The 20,395-nt window shown below is 59.6% G+C and overlaps 1 protein-coding gene across 1 annotated transcript in view; it reads left to right on the top strand.

Annotated features, from left to right (window-relative positions):
* The first annotated feature begins 869 nt into the window (after window positions 1–869).
* The window catches only part of TMEM132C (transmembrane protein 132C), a 142,627-nt gene continuing 123,101 nt past the window's right edge, over window positions 870–20,395 (top strand). The window contains exon 1 of the mRNA XM_053669604.1: window positions 870–1,135. Coding sequence (XP_053525579.1) covers window positions 1,051–1,135 — 85 coding nt within the window. The 5' untranslated portion in view covers window positions 870–1,050. The remainder of the gene's footprint in view (window positions 1,136–20,395) is intronic.

The raw sequence follows: 20,395 nt of genomic DNA, 5'->3' as shown, positions 1-20,395 counted from the left end.
ACGCGCGGGCAACGTCCGAGGGGGACGACGAAGGGCACCGAGTGGGGTGGCCGGTGTGGGTCCGCTCCTAGCGCAGGAGCAGGGCTGGCCGGGAGCGGACCCCCGCCCCGCGACAGTTAATGAAAACACACGGAGAGCATTCCGACACTATGAAACGACACGCGCCAACAAAGGAGCCTTCCCTCCACCCCGGCGTCCCGGGCCCCTCCCAGAGGGACCGCTGCTGTCTGCTGCTTCACACGCGCACACGCGCGCAGGCGGGCGGGCACTCTCCTCTGAAACCCGGGCCCCGCTCCGCGCGGCCCTGCGCTTTGCTTTCTGCCACCCCGGAGACCTTTCCGCACCAGCTGCCCGGGGATTTTTAACTCCACATCCCCGGCTCTCAAGGCAAAAAACCAGGGGACGACCCGAAGTTCGGGCACCGGGAGGGATGACCGGCGGGCCGCAGCGACCACCAGAGAGCGGGAGGGGAGGGTCCCGCTACACCTTGGGCACCTGCGCAGAGATCGCCGGGTCGCGGGGGCGGGAGGCTGCAAATAGCCGGGCGGCCCCGGGGGTGCCACCCACCCCCCCACCTCCGCGTCTGCTTTCCGGCGCCTCTGCGGCCTAAGGCCGGAGGGGCGCTGCACCTCGCGGCTCGCGGCCTGGGGGGCGCCCTTCCTTCTCTGCAGCCGCAATGGGCCCCGAGCCGGCCGGGGGTGGGGCCTGTGATGGAGGGGCGGGGCCAGTGCTTGTGGGGGCGGGCACAGGGGCGTGGCCGCGGGTGTGGGACGGTCCAGGGGCGTGGCCTGCGGGGGGCGGGCCGGGGGCGGGGCGGCCGCAGTTGCGGCGGAGGCTGGAGAAAAGTTGTCCCGGCCAGAACGCTCGCTGCCGCGGGATCCGGAGCCGCCGCGGCTGGCACCCGGCAGGGCGGGGCGCCTCCACCGGAGCCGCACGGCGCCGGCCGACGCGCTGCCGGGGTCGCCCCGGGACATGGCCCAGGCGGCGGGGACGGCTGGCGGGCGCTGCGCCCCGGGCGGGAGGTGGGCGGCCTGAGCTGCGGGACGCAGGATGCGCTTCGACGGCGCGGCCCCCGGGCCGGCGGCGCCGCTGTGCGGGGCACTGAGCCTGGTGCTGGGAGCGCTGCTGGGCAAAGGTAAGGCCGGTCCCCGGAGCCCGGACCCGGGAGCCGAAAGGCGAGGTGTCATGAGGACCTCGGCGAGGGCGCCGGTCCCGCCCCACCGGGAGCGCCCGTGGCAGCGCGGGGCTGCCCCTTCCCAGCCGCGGGCCGCGGACGTGGGCCTGGGGCAGACTCCGGAGCTTCTCGGGGCCGGGAGGCGTGGCTGAGGGGCGCTGTGTGTCCCTCCTTAGCTCGGTGGGCGCTGAGCCCAGCGCAGCTCCGCTGCGGACCTAGGGGCTCAGCCGCGGGCGCCCGGCCGCTTCGCCCCTGCATCGGCGCCCCAGCCCCGTCTGCGGGGGCGGGCGATCCAGGAGAGCCGAACGGCCCGGGGAACCCCCTCCCCAGCCCGCGGTGGGGGGGGTCAGGAACCCACCTCGGCCCACGGAGGGACGCGCGCTCCACGCGCAGCACCCGGAGCCCTCGGCTTGGCAGGATGGGGACCCCTCGGCACCCCGAGTTTGGGAGTACGGGAGAGCAGGGGCGCCTGTGGGACCCAGACGGGCTTCCCCGCCCGGTCCCGGGTCCCCTCCCTCGGTCTCCTCACCTCTGCAGTGGGAATGCCCAGCTCGCTTGACGTTGAGGGGACCCCGTCAGCGAAAGCGCGGCCCCCAGAGAACCCACAGAGACTGCCGTTGCTGTCGTTTCGTCAGGCGTTTTTCTGTGCGTGCAGTCCGGGCGGCCCCGGGGCGGAGGGGCGGGCGCGGTGGCCCCGCGGCGGGAGCAGCAGGCGCGGGGGCGCGGTGGCCCCGCGGCGGGAGCAGCAGGCGCGGGGCCGCGGGCGGGGAGACGGGCGGCGCGCGCGGCTGGCGGCGGGTCCGCTCAGAGACCCGGGAGGGCGCCACCTGCCGCCGCTGCCCGCGCGCGCTCTGCGCTGGTCGCGCTCCAGGACCCCCAGGTGAGCCTCCTGCGCTCCGGGCCCATCGGCCACCTCCCAGCGCTGGAGAGCCGGGGCTGCTCCCTCCCGGAGCTCGGCGTCCGGCTGGAAAGACCCGGGGAGGTCGGGTCGGGAGGGACGAGATGCCCCTGGAGGTTTCAAGTAGAGTTTGCTGCCCAGAAGTCGTGGCGCACCGTCTTACATTCCGGAGAAATCCTCTCTGCTTGGAGCTGCGGCTTCTCGGACACACACACACCGACGGGACAAAGGTGTTCCTTCAAGTAGGGCGCCCGCCCCCCTAGAGTGCAGGTGAACAGGTGTGTAGTGGGGGTGGAGGTACTTCTCTGCTCCGTTTGACAGGGCAGCCCTTTCTGGGAGCCGGCGCCTTCATTCTGCTCTTGGCTGTGGGCGCCGTCGTGTCTGGGACTCCGTTTCCCCAAATGGGAAGCGACCGTTCAAAGTCAAAGCCCCTTCCCCCCAGTACTTCCCAGAGGTTGTTTGGTGATAAAGGGACGAATGGAGGCGGAGGTGAAGCTCTGGGTAGAGGCAGATGCCGCCCTTTGACCCTGAGCCAGGGGTGGTGGCCCAGGCAGGGTGTCCCCCCACCTCTAGGAGCGGGTATAATCAGCTGGGACCTCTGAATGATGAAGATGCTTTTTAAAAGGTAGTTTTAGGCTCTTTAAATGGAAGCTCACATTCCCCCCCCCCCCAGAGGATTTTACTTCTGATTTAGAGAAGTGATTGTCACCAATGCCCCAGGGGAGGGGCCAGGCTGGCAGTGTGCTTGGCAAGGGAAGCTGGGAACTGTGTTTGGGGGGTGCACTCACACAGCTAGGGTTGGGGTCCCAGAAATAACAGTTGGACCTTGAGGACCTCAAGGACCTTGAGGACCTTGACCCCAAAGCTGCCCCCTCCCACTGGCCTAGTACAAGCCTTGGTGGTGGGGGGTTCCTCTCCTCGCTTTTCCTTGTCAGTTTTCACTGTGCGGTCTGGGGACCCTTAGGTCTGTAACTGCCTGTGCAAACTGTTGTTCACTTTGTCCTGACCAGGAGCCCAGGTGCAGCCCCAGTCTGTCCCCCTGCCGAGGAGAGGTGCGTGGCGGTGGAAGGCAGTCTCTGACCCTTGTCTAAGCGTGTGCTGTCTTAAAATAAAAACAAAACAAAAAACGGCATCTCTGGCTCTTCCAGCCCGAGGATTTAAGTGCTAATTTCTGGAATCCTTGAAACCACTGATCAATTTTTAATGCCAACTGGATGTTTGTTTTTGACTGTGGATTTAGAGGCTCTGTATTTGCTGGGGTTCGGGATGGTCATTGCGGGGGGAAGGGCTCCCACACCCCCCAGGGAGGCCTCCCAAGGATGCAGACACATGTCCTGGGGGCAGGGGTTGAGCTGAGAGCCCAGGCTGAGTGGAGGAAGTGGCGTGGGGCCGAGATGACCGCAGCTGCTCCACGTCACCTAGGGGACGCCTGGGAAGGTCATTCGGAACCACACCCTCTCTTCCGAAACCTGTGAGACCACACGTGTTGGAAGGCTCAGGGCTATGCAGGTCTTCGAACCGCAAGATGGGTGGTGGCTAGGAAAGGCAGGTAGACGTGGGGTCACACACGTGTTGTATGACGCCCCACGCCGTGGGGGGGCGTGCCCCACAATGGCAGAGTTTGGAATTTTGTGTGAAACACACGTATTCACATAAAGGAGGGTAAAGGTCCCAAATGGCCTCGTTTTGCTCTGGATCAGTGTTGGCCACCCAACGGGTTAAAACAGCAAAGCAACAGCTGGATTCTTCAAGCTCTGGGATTTCGGGTTCCCACTGGAGAACCGGGCCTGTGGCAGGTTTCACGAGCTGGAGGAGGGGATGGGGGGAAGAGGGCCTTCCTGGCCCCCACGCATGTGCCACTACCCCGGGGCGCTGGGGACAGCCTCCCCTTGTCCTTCCTGATCACGGCACACGTCCCTTCCTGTTCCTCACCTGGAAACGCCCCCCCCCCCCCCCACGGCATCTTCCAAGGGCTTCAGTATCTCAGAGGCCATTCTGTGAACCCACCCTGGGCTCCGGGCCGCCCTCGCTCTCCCTGCGTCTGCCGCCGGTCCCCAGTGCTTGGGAACATCATCACCCGCTGACAAGCACTGTTTTGTCCACACAGTGCTTGAAAAACAGAAGTGAATGGGCTCCCCAAATGGGGAGAGTTCCCATAGAAAACTCCAGATTTATGACTTCCCTTCGGAGCGCGGGTGTCTGCCAGCCTTGGGTGCCCTCTGCCACTTGGTGCCACCGCGCCAAAGCTGAGCCTGTGTGTGCCCCTGGATGGGGTGTATTCAGGTCCCCTCGCCCTCCCGCCCTTCCTGCCCCTTCCCACCTCCAGCCCTTCTTGGCTTGTCTCAGGCAGGACTCACTGTTAGCGAGGGTGGCGGAGCCAGTCAGGAAAGGGCCCAGAACTCCGGTTGCACCGGTAGTTAGCGCCTCCGGTAGTTAGAGCAGGGGTTACTCGGAGCCTGGGGTGTGGGAGACGCTTCCTACATCCATAGTCACGAGAAGCAAGGGCAATAAAAACGGGGCTTCGGTGTGTTAATTGCAGTGCAAGGGAACATTACGGAATTAATGGATTCAATGGGAAGTCGGATTGATAGAATATTTTTACAGCAGCCTACTTTGTTTCAAACTCAGGTTTATTAAGTATAATTTGCATTGCAGTCAGAGTCACCTCTTGGCGCATAGAGTTCTAAGTTTTGACAAATGCACGCAGTTAGGTAAACCCCACAGGGGCTGAGTCACAGAACATTTCCATCACCCCCCAGACCCCTCCCCTGGGGCCCTGACCACCACCGACTGGCCCTGCCCCCATAGTTTTGCCTCCTTCCTAATTCCATAAACACAGGGCCATGCGGTGTGCAGTTCCGGAATCTTCCGTCTTGGACTTAGTGCAGTTGTTTGGTGCTCACCTGGAGACCTGTGGTGCGTCCCCTTTGAACACCTGTAATTCCCCACCCCCAGCCGTCCCTCTGGGTGGGTGCCTCACCCTTGGTTTATCCACATCCTGGCTGAAGGACATTTGGATTACTTCCTCTTTCTGGTAACGGTGGAAACAGTTACTATAAATGTCTGTCCACAGGCTTCCCTGTGCACGAAGGTTTCCCTTTGTTTTGGGTAAAAGCCTGGGGCTGGGGTTGCGGGGCGGCATTATCAGAAACTGTCAAAAAGACATTATCTTTTCCAGTGGGGCGGCGCCATGCATCCCCCCCCCCCCCCGCAAGACCAAGGAGGCCCCACCAATGTTTACCTTCTGCACCTCGAAGGTGGCCTGTGCTGTTCTGTTTGATTTATTCCCCAGCAGTTTTAACAGACGCCCAGTGGTGTTTCTTTGACGTTTTCATCCCCACCTTCAGGACTGACGATGAGGAGGACTGTTCCTCATGTGTACTTGCCATTTTAAATCTTTGTGGATGAAACGTCAGTTTCAAATTTCTGCCAGTTTCCTCCATGGCTTGTTATTTCCCCGTTACTGATCTCCGAGGGCACCTTGTATGTTATGGACGGGAGTCCTTCAGCGGCCGAGTGTGCGCAAGTGTTTTCTCCCCAGTGTGTCTGGGGGAGAGCAAAGTGCTCTGATTTTCATGCAGTTTAGTGTATCAGCATCTTCCTCTTCCTCATTGTCCTTTGCTGCCACATCTAAGACATCTGTCCCTGACCCAGGGTCACACGGGCCTCCAGATGCCCACTGGGATGCCCAGGTGCTTCCTGTTGACGCTGACTGGTCACCGTTTTGTGTGGTCGGTCTCTGGGAGGGGTGTCGACATCTCCAGCTCATCTGTGGGTTTGGCTGTTTTTCGTTTTAGTTCTGTTGGCTCCTCCTTCGTGAGTTTTGAAACCCTGTTCCGGGTGCCGAGAGTGGTACCTTCTTGGGGAAACGACTCCTTTGTCATGACACACTGTCCCTCTTTGTTCTCCAAGAGACTTCTCGGCCCGATGTCTGTTTCCTCTGAGATTAATGTCCCCGCCTCGGCTTTCTTGTCACTAGCGTTTGCCTTGTGGTCTCTCTCCTCTCTCTCGTTTTTAACCGATCTGCGTCTTTATATTTGGTGCTGGTTGTTTATAAGGCGTGCGTAGCGGGGTGTTGCCCCTTGGCCCAGTCCGACAATCTCGCTCTTTTCATCGTTGTCTTTAGACCACTTATATTTAATGTACTCACCGATACGCTTGTTTTCTTCCTGTTTTATCTTTTCTCTACCCATTCTTCTCCTCTTTCTGCCTCCTCTTTAATGGAATATACCTTTTATCGTTCAGTTTTACCTCCATATTGGCTCCTTATGGCCTCTGCTTAAGTTGTATTATTATATGTTTTGAATTACTATTATATTTCTGTAAATTTTAATCATTGTCTGAAGGTTTACAAAATACATCTTTAATCCATCAAGGCCTGCATTCGGATTATGTTAATGTTGTGTTAAGACTGTGTACCCCCAATATTTTCTTCCTCTACATGTAATTCATTTCCAATGCGAAGTCTTCTATCCTGCGTATGACTAAGAACACCTTTCAATTAGACGTTATCTGTATGTACTTTGAAGATGGATGTCACTTGTTTAACTGGCTTGTGTTGGCTTCTGAGTGGGCCCTTCTGAGAGCCCCGAGGCCGTTTTCTCTGCAGGACTTGACTCTCTCTCTCTCCTGTGCCCAGCGGGATGCAAGTGTCTGAGCACCTTAGGGGTTTGGGAGTTACCAGCACAGAGAGAACTGAGGTGCAATACAACCTGCCAGCGTCTGAATCAGCACAGTTTCCGAAAGCTGCTTCTCTCCCAGAATGACGGGGTCCGGGACCCCGGGCCGCTCCCAGACTCGGCACCAAAGGCCGCGTGTTCTCCAGGTGTCCTGTTTCCCCTCCCTCCTCCACACCCTGCCTGCGTGGTGTCCGCGCCGTGGGAGCCGCCACCGCCGATGAGCAGGGAGCTCCTTATCCCAGAAGCCAGGCCTGCGGGAGCCTGGGCCTGCCAGCTCCTGGAGGCAGTCGTCCGCGAGCCGCCTCTGATTGGTGACGGCACCAGTGTATTGGGCCACCTCTGAGATGCGGGCTTGGGGCTCATGACCCTGAAAATCCCCTGGGGGACCAGGCCTCTGAAGAACTTCAGGAGCTGCCTCTTCCGGGGCCATAATGTCCACCGTCCTGCTCGCGGGGCTCGGGGACCCCACTCGGGCTCTTCCTGACCCCAGTCGGCCCACCTCGACCCCTGGTCTGAGGCCCCAATGAAATTCAGGGCTGAAGCTACAGCTGTACAGTGAGGTACAGGTGCCACGTGCACTCCGACCCTCGTCAGCCCGCGCACACACACTGCTCCTGGCCCCCACCACCCGGACAGGCCCCTGCCACTGCCGTGGGGTGCCCCCAGATAACCACGTGATGCCCGAAGGAAGGTCCCTGGGGTGCCCACACAAAGGCAGTGTCCCCCGGGGCCTCTCCCGCGGCGACGGCGTCCCCTTGCGCCCATGCTCGTCCTTCCTGTGCCCCTTCTCACAGCCGGTCACGGGTCTGACTCGTGCACTCTCTTCCGCTGGAGCCCAAGGTCTACACTGTTGGTCTCTGCTCTGCTCACTGGCCCGCACGGCCTCTGATACGTGGTGAATGAATGAATGACTGAGAGAATGAATGAACCTACAGGGTACTTCCGTCTTTGGCGTCACAGAGCTCCTGCCTCCCACTCTGAGAGCCTGACCCCTCAGGAAAACGGGGGAGGTGAGCTTCCTGCACTGGGTGCGTCCCGATGGCCACCCGTCGATGAAAGAAAGTCTTTCACTGAGAATGGAACCTGCCATCCCCCCTTGTCCCCATTGGTCACCCCAGAAAATGTCCCTATTGGACCAGAGGTGACAATGCCCCTAATAAGTGTCTCAGGTGTGCTGGCCAGAGGCAGCGTTTTCGAGTCGCCGACTGCTTCTGCCCGTCCGTCCGTGTCCACAGCTGCTTCCCCACGGTGGGACCCAGGAGGGCCCCCCTTTGTAGTTAGTGGGCTCCCCAGACTGGCCACTCAGCAGGAGTCAAGTTGAAGCACAGACCAGGCCCTCCCTGCACATGGCAAAACCCCTCCTTGATTAGGGCTTGCTCTGGACACAGAGTGAGTGACCGCTGGAAGGGACAGGAAGTGACTGCACCCGGGAATGAGACGTCTTGGGGGGGTGACGAAGTGACACCGCATGAGTCAGCAGGTGTGGCTCGGTTCAGGTGTTCCGTGATGACATCAGGATTTTTGTTTAAGCTCTTTTCTCAGTATTGCCTCCTTTTCAGGTTTTGTGCAGTAGCTCTGGGCAGCTCCAAGGTCACACCCTGGAGGGGTCAGCTATCCTTCTCCCGAGGCCCAATGGAAAAGCCGTACTGAGCCTCCCTGACCCTTATCCGAACCAGCCCGCCGGGTCCGTAAGTGCCAGGCAGGGTGCTCTGCTTATTCCGGCTGGGAGCCGTGCAGGGATTGTAGGGGCTGAAAGTGGGGTGCAGAGGAAAGCTGGGGCCCCCCTACCAAGAAAGGGGTGAGCGACTGAAGCCAGAGGAAAAAAATCAATACTTCTGTGTGGGCAGCGCAGCGGGAGAAGACCAGAGAGGTCGTGCCCTCTCTCTGCTCCCCAGGCTCCGCCCCTGCCGCCCCGGGTAGAGCGTGTGAACAGCAGGCGATGGAGATGCGCTTTCCTAATTGAGTCTGTGTCGTACCTGCCTGAACCAAGGATAAACCAACACCATTTATCACTCGCCTGTCACCCCAGCCTCTGCTCAGCCTCAGAGGCAAAGCAGGACAGAGACGGGTTGGAGAGGCAAGGGCCAGGCCCACGGGGCTGGATTCGAGGAGTCGGGTGCAGGCGGGAGGCAGGGAGGAGGCCTGGTGCTCGTGCCGCCTGAGTCCTTCCCTGCCCCGCGGCGCCCCTGGGGCTCGCTCACTCGGGGGACCCACGGAGCCTCGGCAGGGAGACCCGTGCGGCGGGCCTGGGAAGCCCATCTGTCTCTCTGAGCTACTGAAAAGGCTCCAGTGGGTCGATAACGTATTTTTGGCATTTCCCCCCACTTGCCTGCGTTCCAGAAACCGTCTCCGTCCTTCTCCATCCTCCGTGTCCTGGGGCGCCACCCCCCCGGAGGGCAGGTCCTGGGCCTGCTGGATCGCCCCTGGAGTCGCCTGTGGGGGCGCTGGCCCGAGGTTGGGGAGCAGGAGAAGGGACGGGCCGGAGTATTCATTCTGCACTGGCAGCTGTCTGTCCCTCTGTCCCCGTGACTGACTGCCGTCGCGGGCCCTGTCCGAGGCCCCCGCTCTTACTGGGCTCAGTAACTGGGCTCCCCTCTCTTGCCCCGTCTGCTGGTGACCGTTTCGCTCGGCCTCTTACCTTTCGAGTCCGGCATTGCGTTCTCTCTGTAAGCAGCCACCGTGGAAGGTTCTGGAACCGTCTGAGCCTGGTTCCTGCAGACACGGCCACGCGCACAAACAAAGCTCACTCTCATGCCGCAGAGAACACACGGCTGGGCACGTTGTTGCTTTTGTCTGAACAGAGAGGTTTCCGGAACAAGTGCCTAGTTAGCACTGTTGTCCCCGGGGCCACCCAGAGTCACTGGCTGAATGGACACCCTGAACACTGCGTGTGTCTCCGCAAGGATTGCCAGCGGTGACGTCCTCCCACAAACCCCCTTGGAACCTCCAGGTCAGGGACCCAGCGTGCTGCGTCACCGCCGCCGGTCCTCGGACCCCGGGGCGCTGTGCTCTCTCACCTGCGCCACCTCCGCCATGCCCCGGTCAGCGCCTGCAGTGTTGAATTTCATGGTGTCGGCACTTGGGAAGGTTGCGGCCTGGTGACGGTGTGGGTCCATGTGACAATGTCCCTCCTGATGACCAGACCCCGAGTGTGCACCTCTGGCGGGTGTGTCCAGGGGGGCTGCATGTTATCAGGTGACGCGTGATTAAAACCTGTCACAATATTGACAGGGTCTCTCGGATCACTTGATTCAGGGGGTGTCCGCCAGGCCTCTCTGCCGTGAGGTTGCTCTGACTCATGTTGACATTAATAAGTATTTTGTGAAAAATAATGTTTGGAGATGATGTCAGTATCCTGTTCCTCAGTAGAATTTTAATATTTCATTGGTGGGTTTGTTAACAGAAGGAGCTCATGCCTTTTGTTCATACTCTGTGGCTGGTATTCTGTGACTGTGGCTGTTTATTCCGATGCTCGAAACATCCATCGGCCGGGGGAGCTATTTTATCTAGTTGATCGTGGCTTCCGTCTTTTCGACAGGTCTTTGCTACTCTGTAAGCAATCCCTTCCTTTCTGGCTACAAGGCTCACCTCGCAGTTTCCCAGCCCCAGGCCCAGAATCAGCTCCGTTCCCTTTCGTGAGCAATGGTATTTAGAAACCAAAGTCCAGGGGCCAGGCGTGCTCACTGCTCTTTGGGACCGAGCCGGGACGTCGCCCTTTGCACGTCGTCACGTGTTAGACACTGAGAGTCCCCACTGCTGCCACAGTTCCGCCCCAGCGGCACGAGGCTCCTTCTAGATGTCCCCCTCTCCACGTTCGTGGCCCCTGCTCCTATCTCCATGTCAGGACATCCTCAGTCCCGCCCCAGCGAGGCCCTGACACCTCTGGCCCCCCAGCCCAAGCAGCTGCTGTCCCCTCCCTACTCCATCTGTGACACTGGACACCAGACAGCGGGACCCATTACTCCCTTGCTAGCCTAGCCCCCCCTGAGGGCGCTGGACTGAGCTTTTCTGAATACACACGTCTGCAGTCTCACCTGTGTGGATTTCACTGTTACCTTCTTAGAAAAACTCCATGCCTTTCCCGTTAAAGGACTGTGTTTGGAGACTTCTCTGCGTCCAGGTGCCCTTCTCCTCGGGGGCAGGGGAGCCCCCGCAGCCCCCACAGCCTGCACTGGCTGGCCTGTCCCTTGTTAGGGTTACTGGCTCCCTTCAGTGACACTTGAAGGAAAATGACAGACATCTTGCTTCTCCCCACCGGGTCCATTGCTCCCGGCCAAACCAGCCCTTCTCAGCTGTCTCACTTCAGGGAAAGTTCTTACACACAGACACAGACACACACACACAGACACACACATACCAGCGTGCATACCCTCTGGATGCGACATCACTTCTCAGGCACAAAGGACTCTAAACCCCCAGTCGGGAGAGGAGAGAACCCATCCCTGCAGGAACGGTCGGTCCTGCTGGTGCGTCCGTTTGCAGGAGCCAGCAGAACGGCTCCGTCCGTTGAGGGGGCTTCACACTTTTCTCCGGGGACTTCGATGCTAGGTTTGTGGGTGCAGCCAAACACACACACACACACACACTCACACAAACACTCACACAGTCCTCTGAAAATTCATTTGGGAGGATTTCCCGGAAGCGTGCCCATCTTCAAAGACAAAAACTCGGCCTGTAACATGTAAGTCGCTGTTCTGTGATTTGCAGTCTGTCCCGTAATGAATCTCCCTAATTTCTGCCACACGTTAGCTTATCTGTGCTTCCGCTTGCTAATGATTGCCGTCCTCTCTCAGACCGCTGCTTTCCGCCGGAGCTCTGCCCTGAGCCATCCTTCCCGTGAAAGTCACTGTTTTACGTGCTAATTGCATTGCCCCGCCAAATATTTAAATAGGCACATGGCTGATAAGGTGTTTAAACGTCCTTGTGTGTTTCACCCTAAATCTCTCGTGGTTGCTCTTGGGCGCACGCTGGCGTGGGGTGTAGCTGTCACGGGGTGGGGGCAGGAGGGGGCCAGGCAGGAAGGGCCGGCACCCGGGGTCTGGCTCTCACGATTTCAGTCTCTCCCTTGCCCCCTCTGCTCTGTGACTCAGAACGAGGGCGTCTGAACGAGGGGAAAGGACAATCCCTTCGCATCTTGAGAGAGTGGGACTGTGGACAAAGCAGGGACCGTTCTTTGCAGCCACAGGAGCCAGTGGGGCTTGTGACAACATGACCCCCTCGCATTATCAGGGTGGCGGCCTCCAAAATCGGACGTGGGAAAACTGGAATCTGGGTGGTTCCAGACCGAGACATTCTCGGGCTGCAGCCCACAAACCCCCGAATATTTCTCCGCTTCTCCCAGAGGGGGAGACCATTCTGGAAGGACCCTTTTCTGTCTTCTGCAAGCCAGAAGGACGAGGGGTATTTGAATTTTGCTTCCGGGGGGGGTTCATCTGGTCAAACAGAGGTCATGTTCCCATTTCCCAGTAGGAAGCACTGAGCAGCGTTTGAAATGGTCCAGGGCCCTGGGGTTCTGAGGAACACGAGCCCCGGTGGGGATTTGAGCTTCCATCCTTTCCAACCAGAACCTGCACAAGAGGTGGATGCTGTGGGTGGGCACGCCGCCCTGCTGGTGGGGCTCAGAACTGCAGCCTTCAGACCCAGAAAATGGCCTGCTGACCTGAGCAGGGAGCAGGGCCCCAGAGGGAATTGGGGTGCTGAGGGGATTTCGCACCAGGGGAGCCAGCAGCCAGGAGGAGATCTAGAATTCTTTGGATGCACGGGGGGGGGGAAGGACACACTTAGCGGTGCAATGAGGCTCCTCGCTGTCCTGTGCCCTGGAGCCGCTGTGACGTCCAGCCCGCACCTCCAGTTGAGGCGCATTTGGACCCTGGAGTTCGGGATTTCTGCCTCTGTCCCCAAGGGGCCAGCAGCGCCCCTCTGCAGGGTGACTGCTGAAAATACCCCAGACGTGTCCGGAGGCCTTTCACTGGGTGGACAGGGCTGAGGCTGAGTCTGAGGCCAAGGCCCTGCCGGAGCCGCGCCAGCTGTGAGCGGAGCCCCTGGGTTGAGGGAGGAGCTGGAGACAGAGGGGGGAGAGCCTTGGAGGGGCCCGCACCCTGCGGTGACTTCCTGCTTTCCCTGGGCTTGGTTGGCTGGTCCCTGCGGCCCAGATGTGCGGGGGTTCTCCCGCCAAACCGTGAGCGGGTGAACGGCCTGTCTGCCCTCCAGCTGGGCCACCCCCCTGCTCACCGCTGCATCATGGGGGTGCACCTGCCAGGCTCCCCGCCTCTGGTCCCCACTCCTGAGAGCACTTGGGGCGATGGCAGGGACTGTGGGCAGGCTGGAGGGGAGACACCGATGTGCCCTCCTTCTCTGGTGTTGTCCCTCGTGGCACCTCCAGCTGGGCAGGGTCCTCTGCTGCGGCCAGGCAGCCCCCGGCCCCTGTGGCTGGCACCTCAGAAAGCGCTACACCCCACCCGCCGCTGTCCCTCCACTTCGGAGGCTCGTACGAGGAGCCTCGCATTCCATCTTTGTGCCCCCCTGACCCCCAGTCCTCTGTTCAAGCCCCCGTGAGGGTTCAGCCTCAAACCCTTTCTGTTTTTCTACCCAAATCTTGACAAAATAGCCTCCCTCTGCCCCAGGCAGGTTCAAGGTCACATTCTGCCTCTGCAGTCAAGACTCCTGATCGAAAGGAGTGAGGGGAAGCACTTGGATGAGGCCCGGGACGCCGACCTCGGCCCCTCCCCGCTCCGCCCCGAGCATGTGACCCTCTGCCCGACTCCCCGTGGGCGCCCTGCGGGGCGAGGGGGTGGGCGGGTGGGCGCTGCGTGTCTGGCTCCCCCGCTGCAGTGTGAGCAGCGCCAGAGCAGGGGTCTCGTCTCTGTTGGCTGCGCTGAAACCTCCGCACCCGGAGCAGTCTGCGCTCACAGTCAGTGCTTCAGCACACAGTAGGCACTTCACAGATATCTGTTGGACGAATACGTAAGAAGGCGATGAAATCAGTTAGTGGGTTGCCACCGGCATTTCTTTTTTAAATCATTTAAAAATCTCGACGGTCGACACTCAGTGCTGGATGAGTTTCAGGTGCACACCGTGATGATCAGACATTTGCAAGCCTTACACGGTGACCCCGAAGTCTAACCCCCAGCCGGCAGCATGCACAGGATTGCTCCTTGACGAGAGGGTCAGGATGAAACCCCCGAGTGCCTGTCGCACGGCCGGTTCCCCGGTGTCGTGCCTTGCCTTGTCCGACACAGTCCTCGTGGATCTTGACAAAAAGTTTAAACACCCGTGACCAGGACCCCCCGCCGGCTTTCACAGAAGAATCAGAAGCTGGGTGTGTAACTCTGTGTTGTTGTGTGTCCGTGAGCCCGGGGCATCCCCCCAAATCCGGGCCTCAGCCCCAGTCCCCCTCTCCCCAGTGTGAACCCCACAGCGCAGCCTTTCTGAACCACGGATTCCCAGGAGCACCCCCACTGGACTGTTGCTTGTTCACAAGCTTAGCCACGTATTAAAACAAGAAAACAGAAGCAACTTTTGGCGATGTTAGGAAAGTCGCAGGGAAAGTGGGTTTTCTTTTTTTCTTTAGTGCAAAAGAGCACTCCCTCGCCCGTCCGCTTCCGCGTGTCGGGCACACCACCCATGGGTGGGGCAGAAAACCTGCCTTCCTGCCCGGAGCTCGCTCGCTCGCTCCCTCCGGAGTGCCGAGGCTCGGGGCGCCCTCGCCTGCTGGCAGCTGCCTGTGCCATAAAACGGGACTGGCCATTTCTTCTTCAAGGACTGTGGTTTGCTGGTGGGCGAGGACGGAGCGTGAGCTGCAGTCAGGGCGGAAGCATCTGTCAGAAGTGAGCTCGTTCACAAATCTCAGGCTCTTGCCGTCTCTGTCGCTCCACTGGCTGCGGTCAAGGATAATTCCCAGCCGTCAGGAGAAACCGTTCTGGTGACTACCCAGCCTCCCTCACGACGAACCAGAGGGGCAGCCTGTGCCTCCTCCCTGTCAGCTCCCCGGGTTTTATTTTAATTGCCATGCTCTCGAAAAGCGAGGTTCCTGTTAAATTATTCATGGTGGTGTAATGTTTATGTGATCGGAGTGATTATGGTGAATTTTCATAACTAATGGCCGCAGTCCGACTCCGTTGGGCACAGAGCTACTCCCAAAGGGCACCCGATGACCGGGTCTCGGGGAGGTGCCTGGAAGTACAGTGGAGACCCGTCCCGGGCTTTGCTCCGCAGGGGGAGCTCCAGGAGTTCACCTGCAGGAGTGGGGGCGGGGGGCAGCTGGCAAAGTGCAAGGAGTGGGCTCTTCGAGGGTGTGGGAGGTGCCCAGCTCAGCATCGCTCTCAGCACATCTCCCGCGTGGACTGCATGGCGGTGCCTGTCACAGTGGGCTGGCAGGACGGTAGGGTGATGGATGTCAGGGTGACAGACAGGGACAGACACAGGGCCTATTTCCCGGGATGCTTTCCACTGGGGCCGGGACCTTCTGGGGGAGCCGCCGGACAGAAACAGAACACGAAGCCCCCCGACAGTCTGGCCCAGGGACCGCCAGGGGTCAGCCCAGCCTCCGAGTTCAGTGTCAAGGAAGGAGCTCGGGTTCCCCCAACCTTCGTCCTGTGTCCAGGCCTCTGTGCTTCCCAGTTGGACTCAGAGGCCTGGCCGCTGTGTCTCTCCGAATTCTTGAAGACTCGGACTTTGCCACGCCCACCTCCTTATCCCCGGGGCGCCACGGAGTCTCCCACAGCAGGAGTCAGACACTTCTCCACAGGACAAACCGACCCTGTTTCCCTCAGCCCCTCTCAACACCTCCCTTTCTGCCTTGCGTCCAAGTCTCTCGATCGCCTTCATCCACCGACGTAGCGAAGCGTTTTAGAGCATATTTGCTGATTTGACCCACAAAGCTTACTGCCTGGGGTCTGAGCCCAGGAGGGAGGGCACAGGGATGACCCGACACTCAAACCGGAGTCCCCGGTCACTGGCCCTCCCGGGGTCATTGTTATTATTAGGGCGCTTCGGTACAACCCGCACTCTTCCCACCGCTGCATCTCTCACACCATCCTCGGGGCTGCCTGGCCCTGAAACCGCGGTCCCCATGGTCACAGGCTCGTCCTTGGTGGCATTCGGGGTGTGCGATATGTTCTGGTGGCTGGAAAGAGACACGTGTGTTCCACGGTTTTCTTTTACACGTGGCAGGGGATCAACCGGGCAGTTCCCTTCCTGTCCTGTCCCTCGTACTGAAAACGCACAGGAGCCCCAGGAAAGGAAGCCCGGGGGTAGCCTTAGCTCAGAACCGGCCCCTGGGGTGGAGCATGGACTTGAACTTCAGCTGGGGTCCTGGCTGTGAGGCTGGGGGAGAAGAGGGTGAATCAGACCATGGAAACAGTTCATGACTTTCTCTAACCTGACTCATTCTTTACCTCAGCAGTCATGTATGTCCATTCTCGGGGTTCACTACACTTGTAGTCCTTCCTTCTAGTGGCCATTAAAATAAACACTGAATAATGCAAATAACAGGTATGGGCCTGGCTGCTCTTTGGGCACCACCGGACTTCCCAGCCTGCACTTCCCCCTGAAACTCCTCTGTCCTCTTTGGCCCGAACGAACCCCATGTTTTCATGGACGGGGTTGGGGGGTTATAACTGTAATTCTTCCTGATGAGCTTTTTTTTTCTAATCGCTGCGGACAGATTCTAGTCTCTGCCTGTTTAAACTTTCATGACTGAACAGGATGAGTCAAGAGGTGGATTTTAGGGATCGGACTGGCCAACTTTGCACTTGGCTCTGGTGCAGAATGCAAAGCAGCAGCCAGAGGAAGTAGCTGCCGCGAAGGAGGTGACGTAGCGCCGACCGCTTGCCCTGGTGCATTTTCTGAACGCCACGGCCGCCTCTGCTCAGGAGCAGGGCCGGCGCCCTGGCCCCCAGCTGACGTGGGGCTGGCCGCCGCGAGTGTTACGGGTTTGCCTATGCAGAAGGGCTCTCGTATGGGGCCGGATCTACTCAGAGTCATGAGTGGACTGTTAGATGGCACACCTCGGCCTCGGCCTCTAAGCGGCTCACGGCTGCCAGGCTGGCTCCCGGGCTCCAATAAGCTTCGCCTCCCCAGGGGGTGACCGTCTTCCCTTAATTAACGCTGTCGCTCGCCACGATGTCCCTGCTGTGCTGGGTGGACACTAACGGAGGCCCAGGGACGCGGGCTCAGAGGGGGCGTGGACTTGAGGGGAGAAGATGGACTTCCATCCTTAGCTGCCCCCCCCACCGTCCTTTTGGAGAGCAGAAATATGTGCTCGTTGACACGATTATCATCATCGTTATTTTTTATTCAGCATCTCACCTGACCTTTGGATACCTACGTGATTCGAAGGGAGCACTCCAGGGGTAGCAATCTGCTTTCACTGTAAAACTTAACCCTTAAGGAGAGAGCGGAGTGGTGGGTGCTCAGGGCTGGGGGTGGGGGAAGTGGGAGATGCGGCCCCAGGGTGCGTGCGTCCTGGGGTCTCACCGGCAGCCTGGTGGCCATTGTTACCACCACTGCGCCGCGCACTCGTGAGGTGTCAGCGAGCAGATCTCACGCACCTGCTGCCGAGGGTCTGCGGGGCTGTCTGGGGCCTGTCCCCTCCCCCCCACCTCAGGTCTGGACTCCATGAGCCGCAGCCCCCGCCTGGCTCACGTTCCTGGGTTTCTGAGACACTATTCGGCTGTCTCCACCCCCTGAAGGAGGCAGGTTTGCATAACGCCCGGTGCGCCAAGCCCAGACCAGCACCGGAGCAGGCGCTCGGTGCCCGCAGAACGGGAGCAGGGGCCGTTTCGGTGATAGAGCAGGCGCACGTGGGGGCCACTGTGCAGGGCAGACTGGAGGGAAAAGTGCAGCCCCAGACAGGAGAGAGCAGAGGAGGAGCCGTTGAGGAAGTTCACTCCTGCCTCCCTGGTGGAAACCGCCGAGTCCCCATGTGCCCAAACCCGGGACAACCTGCGGAAATGGGAGGCTAGGGAGGAGCCTTGCCAGCTGAGGTCGTGTTTTGATTCTTATTGTTAAACACTTAAGGCTATGTTTATTGATTTTACAGGGAGTGGAGGGGGAGAGAGAGGCACCGATGTGAGGGAGAAACAGCGCTCTGCACCCGACCCGCCTGGGGTCCAAACCCGCAGCCGTTCGGTGCCAGGACAGGGCTCCACCCAGCAGAGCCACTGGCCCGGGCGCTGACCTTGACCTCAGTGCAATCGTGTGCGATCTTACAAGGTTGGCAGTCATGGCAGACACATGGGTGACCCCAGCTCATCACGTAGCAATTGTTTTATTCCAAACGGGCGAGGGTGGTTGGCTACACGCAAGAGCTGGCTGATAAAGTTGGTGCCACCAGGGTCCTGAGTGACAGATAATCACGCAACTAAAAAATATCTCTGAGGACCCACGCACACCCTTTTCTGCACCTCCTACGATGAGTCACATGCTTTCTCCTTCTCCTGGGAACAGACATGGGATGGCCGAGCCCCCATGGGCACCCACATTTGGCCTTTGCTGAAACCGCGGGCGAGAGCGTGTGTGTGTGTATGAAGGGTCAGCACACGCAAAACCACGGGGGGAAATCGTGTTGCCAAGTTCGGAAGCCGAACTTCCAACTCCAGCTGTTTCCACTGAAAGACCCTGTAGCTTTGCGGGCTCCTCAGTGCACAGAGGGGGGCTGGTCAGTGCCTTCGGGAAAGCTCGCTGGGGGCGCCGGGAGGGATGGGAAGGAAGGTTGGTTTGCACGTGCGGGGGCTGGTTAGAGGGGCAAAGTCTAATCTGGCAGTGAGCCCCGCCAACCTACAGAGGCTGGAGTGGCCGCAGACCCAGGCTGAGACCCGCGTCAGGGGTGGCTGGTACCCGGGGGTCCCTGTGGGCATCGAACGCGCATGGGACCCTCCCACCTTCACAAGCTTCCCAGCAGCCTGTTCTTGGGAGCATCGCGTGGGGTCGCTCACTCGAGCGAGGATTTTATTTGTAAGGAGAAAAAAACTTAACATGTTAAGGATCGGGAGACCCGCCCCACCGTGGCGGTGAAGTCTCAATTCCCCAAACCGACCCCGGAGACCCCAGTCCTGGACTTGCTGTCCAGCCTCAGCACCGAGTGCGTCCTCCCAACACACTGGGCTCTGCAGCTGCGCGAGGTGGCTTCGACTTTCTCCTTCCCTTTCAAAATCAAATTATCTAGGGTGGCGCAGCCACAGCTGTTAGCAGTGGGCACTTGGTGATGTTCAGACGTCATGATCTTGTTCTCTAGTGGGGAAATTGGCTGGAGATTAAAACGAGGCCTCCCACAGCAGTCCGGAGACCTGCCGTTCTCAGATTGCCTCTGGTAAGAAGACCCCACCCCCGAGTCTATTACTTGGTCTTTCAGAGGAAATGCAAGCTAGTCTGCGGCCGGCTCTTCGAGGGCTGCCCAGCTTGCTGACAGAATTTCCCGGTGTGACCCTGCAGGAGGGCCTGGCTGTCCCCACAGACGGTGCCTTGGAGGGACGGGAGCAGGGCGCTGTGTATCACCCGACATGACCCTTGGGAGAGACACGATCTCAGAAGTCAGTAGTCCAGTCTCAGGGTTTAAGTGAAACTTAATCCGGGCACTCAGAGATGTTCGTGCGGTGCGATGAGCGAGCTCCGTCTGCGCCCGTGTCTGTCCCAGGAGTGTCGCGTTTGACCCAAGTGACAGGAGGTCAGTGTTAGCCCAGCATGCAGATTTTTCATTCCAGGACAAACTTCCATCCTGTTGACTCCGATTTCAAATGCTCACAAGTGCGGATCTCAGGCAAGCTGTCGGCACTCGGGAGCGCGAGCCCGGTGGCCGGGGAAGGAAGGCTCTCCTGCCATTTGGGGGCGTAGGCTCTTTGCGCCATCGCGGTATTTTTAGAAAGGCCACAGGGAGTGTCTAACAATCGGCTGAGGGGTGGCCGTGTGGCACCAGGATCTGTGTGTGTCAGATATGCAGCTGGTTTATTGTCTTAGTCCCTGAAGCCATCAAGCAGGGCCTGTTCAAAAAGGGGGGGCCTTTGGCCCTGGCTTAGGGGATTGAGTGCTGCCCTGTGAACCACAGAGTCACCGGTTCGATTCCCCGTCAGGGCACGTGCCTGGGTTGCGGGCCAGGTCCCCAGTAGGGGGCACATGAGAGGCAACCGCGCACATTGATGTTTTTCTCCCTGTCTCTCTCCCTTCTCCTCTGTCTAAAAATAAACAAATCTTTTTAAAAAGGGGGGGGTCTCTGTCAGTTGCACCAAACCTGCTTTCCTGTTTATAAAATGGGCCATCATCGCCCAGGTTGGGTGAAGAGGAAAAACGAAAGAACGAATGAGCCTTGCTGTGGTCTGGAGGTTTCCTTCCTCCCAAATTCAAATGCGGAAGCTCTGGAGCACTGCAGCGAGGAGACGGGGCCTTTGGGAGGTCATTAGGTCACGAGGGCGGGGCCCCGGGAATGGGATTAGCACCCTTTGTGACTGACCCCGGAGAACCCTCACCCCGTCCATCTGGTGAGGGCACAGCAGGAAGACAGCCCTCTGCGGCCTGGAAGGGGGCTCCCACTGGACCCCCAACCCCACGGGCACCCGGACCTCAGACATCCAGCCCCCGGAAGCATGAGGACTGGCTGTCTGCTGTGTACGGGTGTCCCCGTCTGTGAGGCTTGGTGCTAGCATCCCGATA

The sequence above is a fragment of the Artibeus jamaicensis genome, unplaced genomic scaffold, assembly GCF_021234435.1.
Source record: "Artibeus jamaicensis isolate MK-2021 breed Jamaican fruit bat unplaced genomic scaffold, CSHL_Jam_final contig_525, whole genome shotgun sequence".
Lineage (NCBI taxonomy): Eukaryota > Metazoa > Chordata > Mammalia > Chiroptera > Phyllostomidae > Artibeus > Artibeus jamaicensis.
The sequence above is the reverse complement of the archived record's forward strand: the minus strand, read 5'-3'. Positions and strand labels throughout refer to the sequence as shown.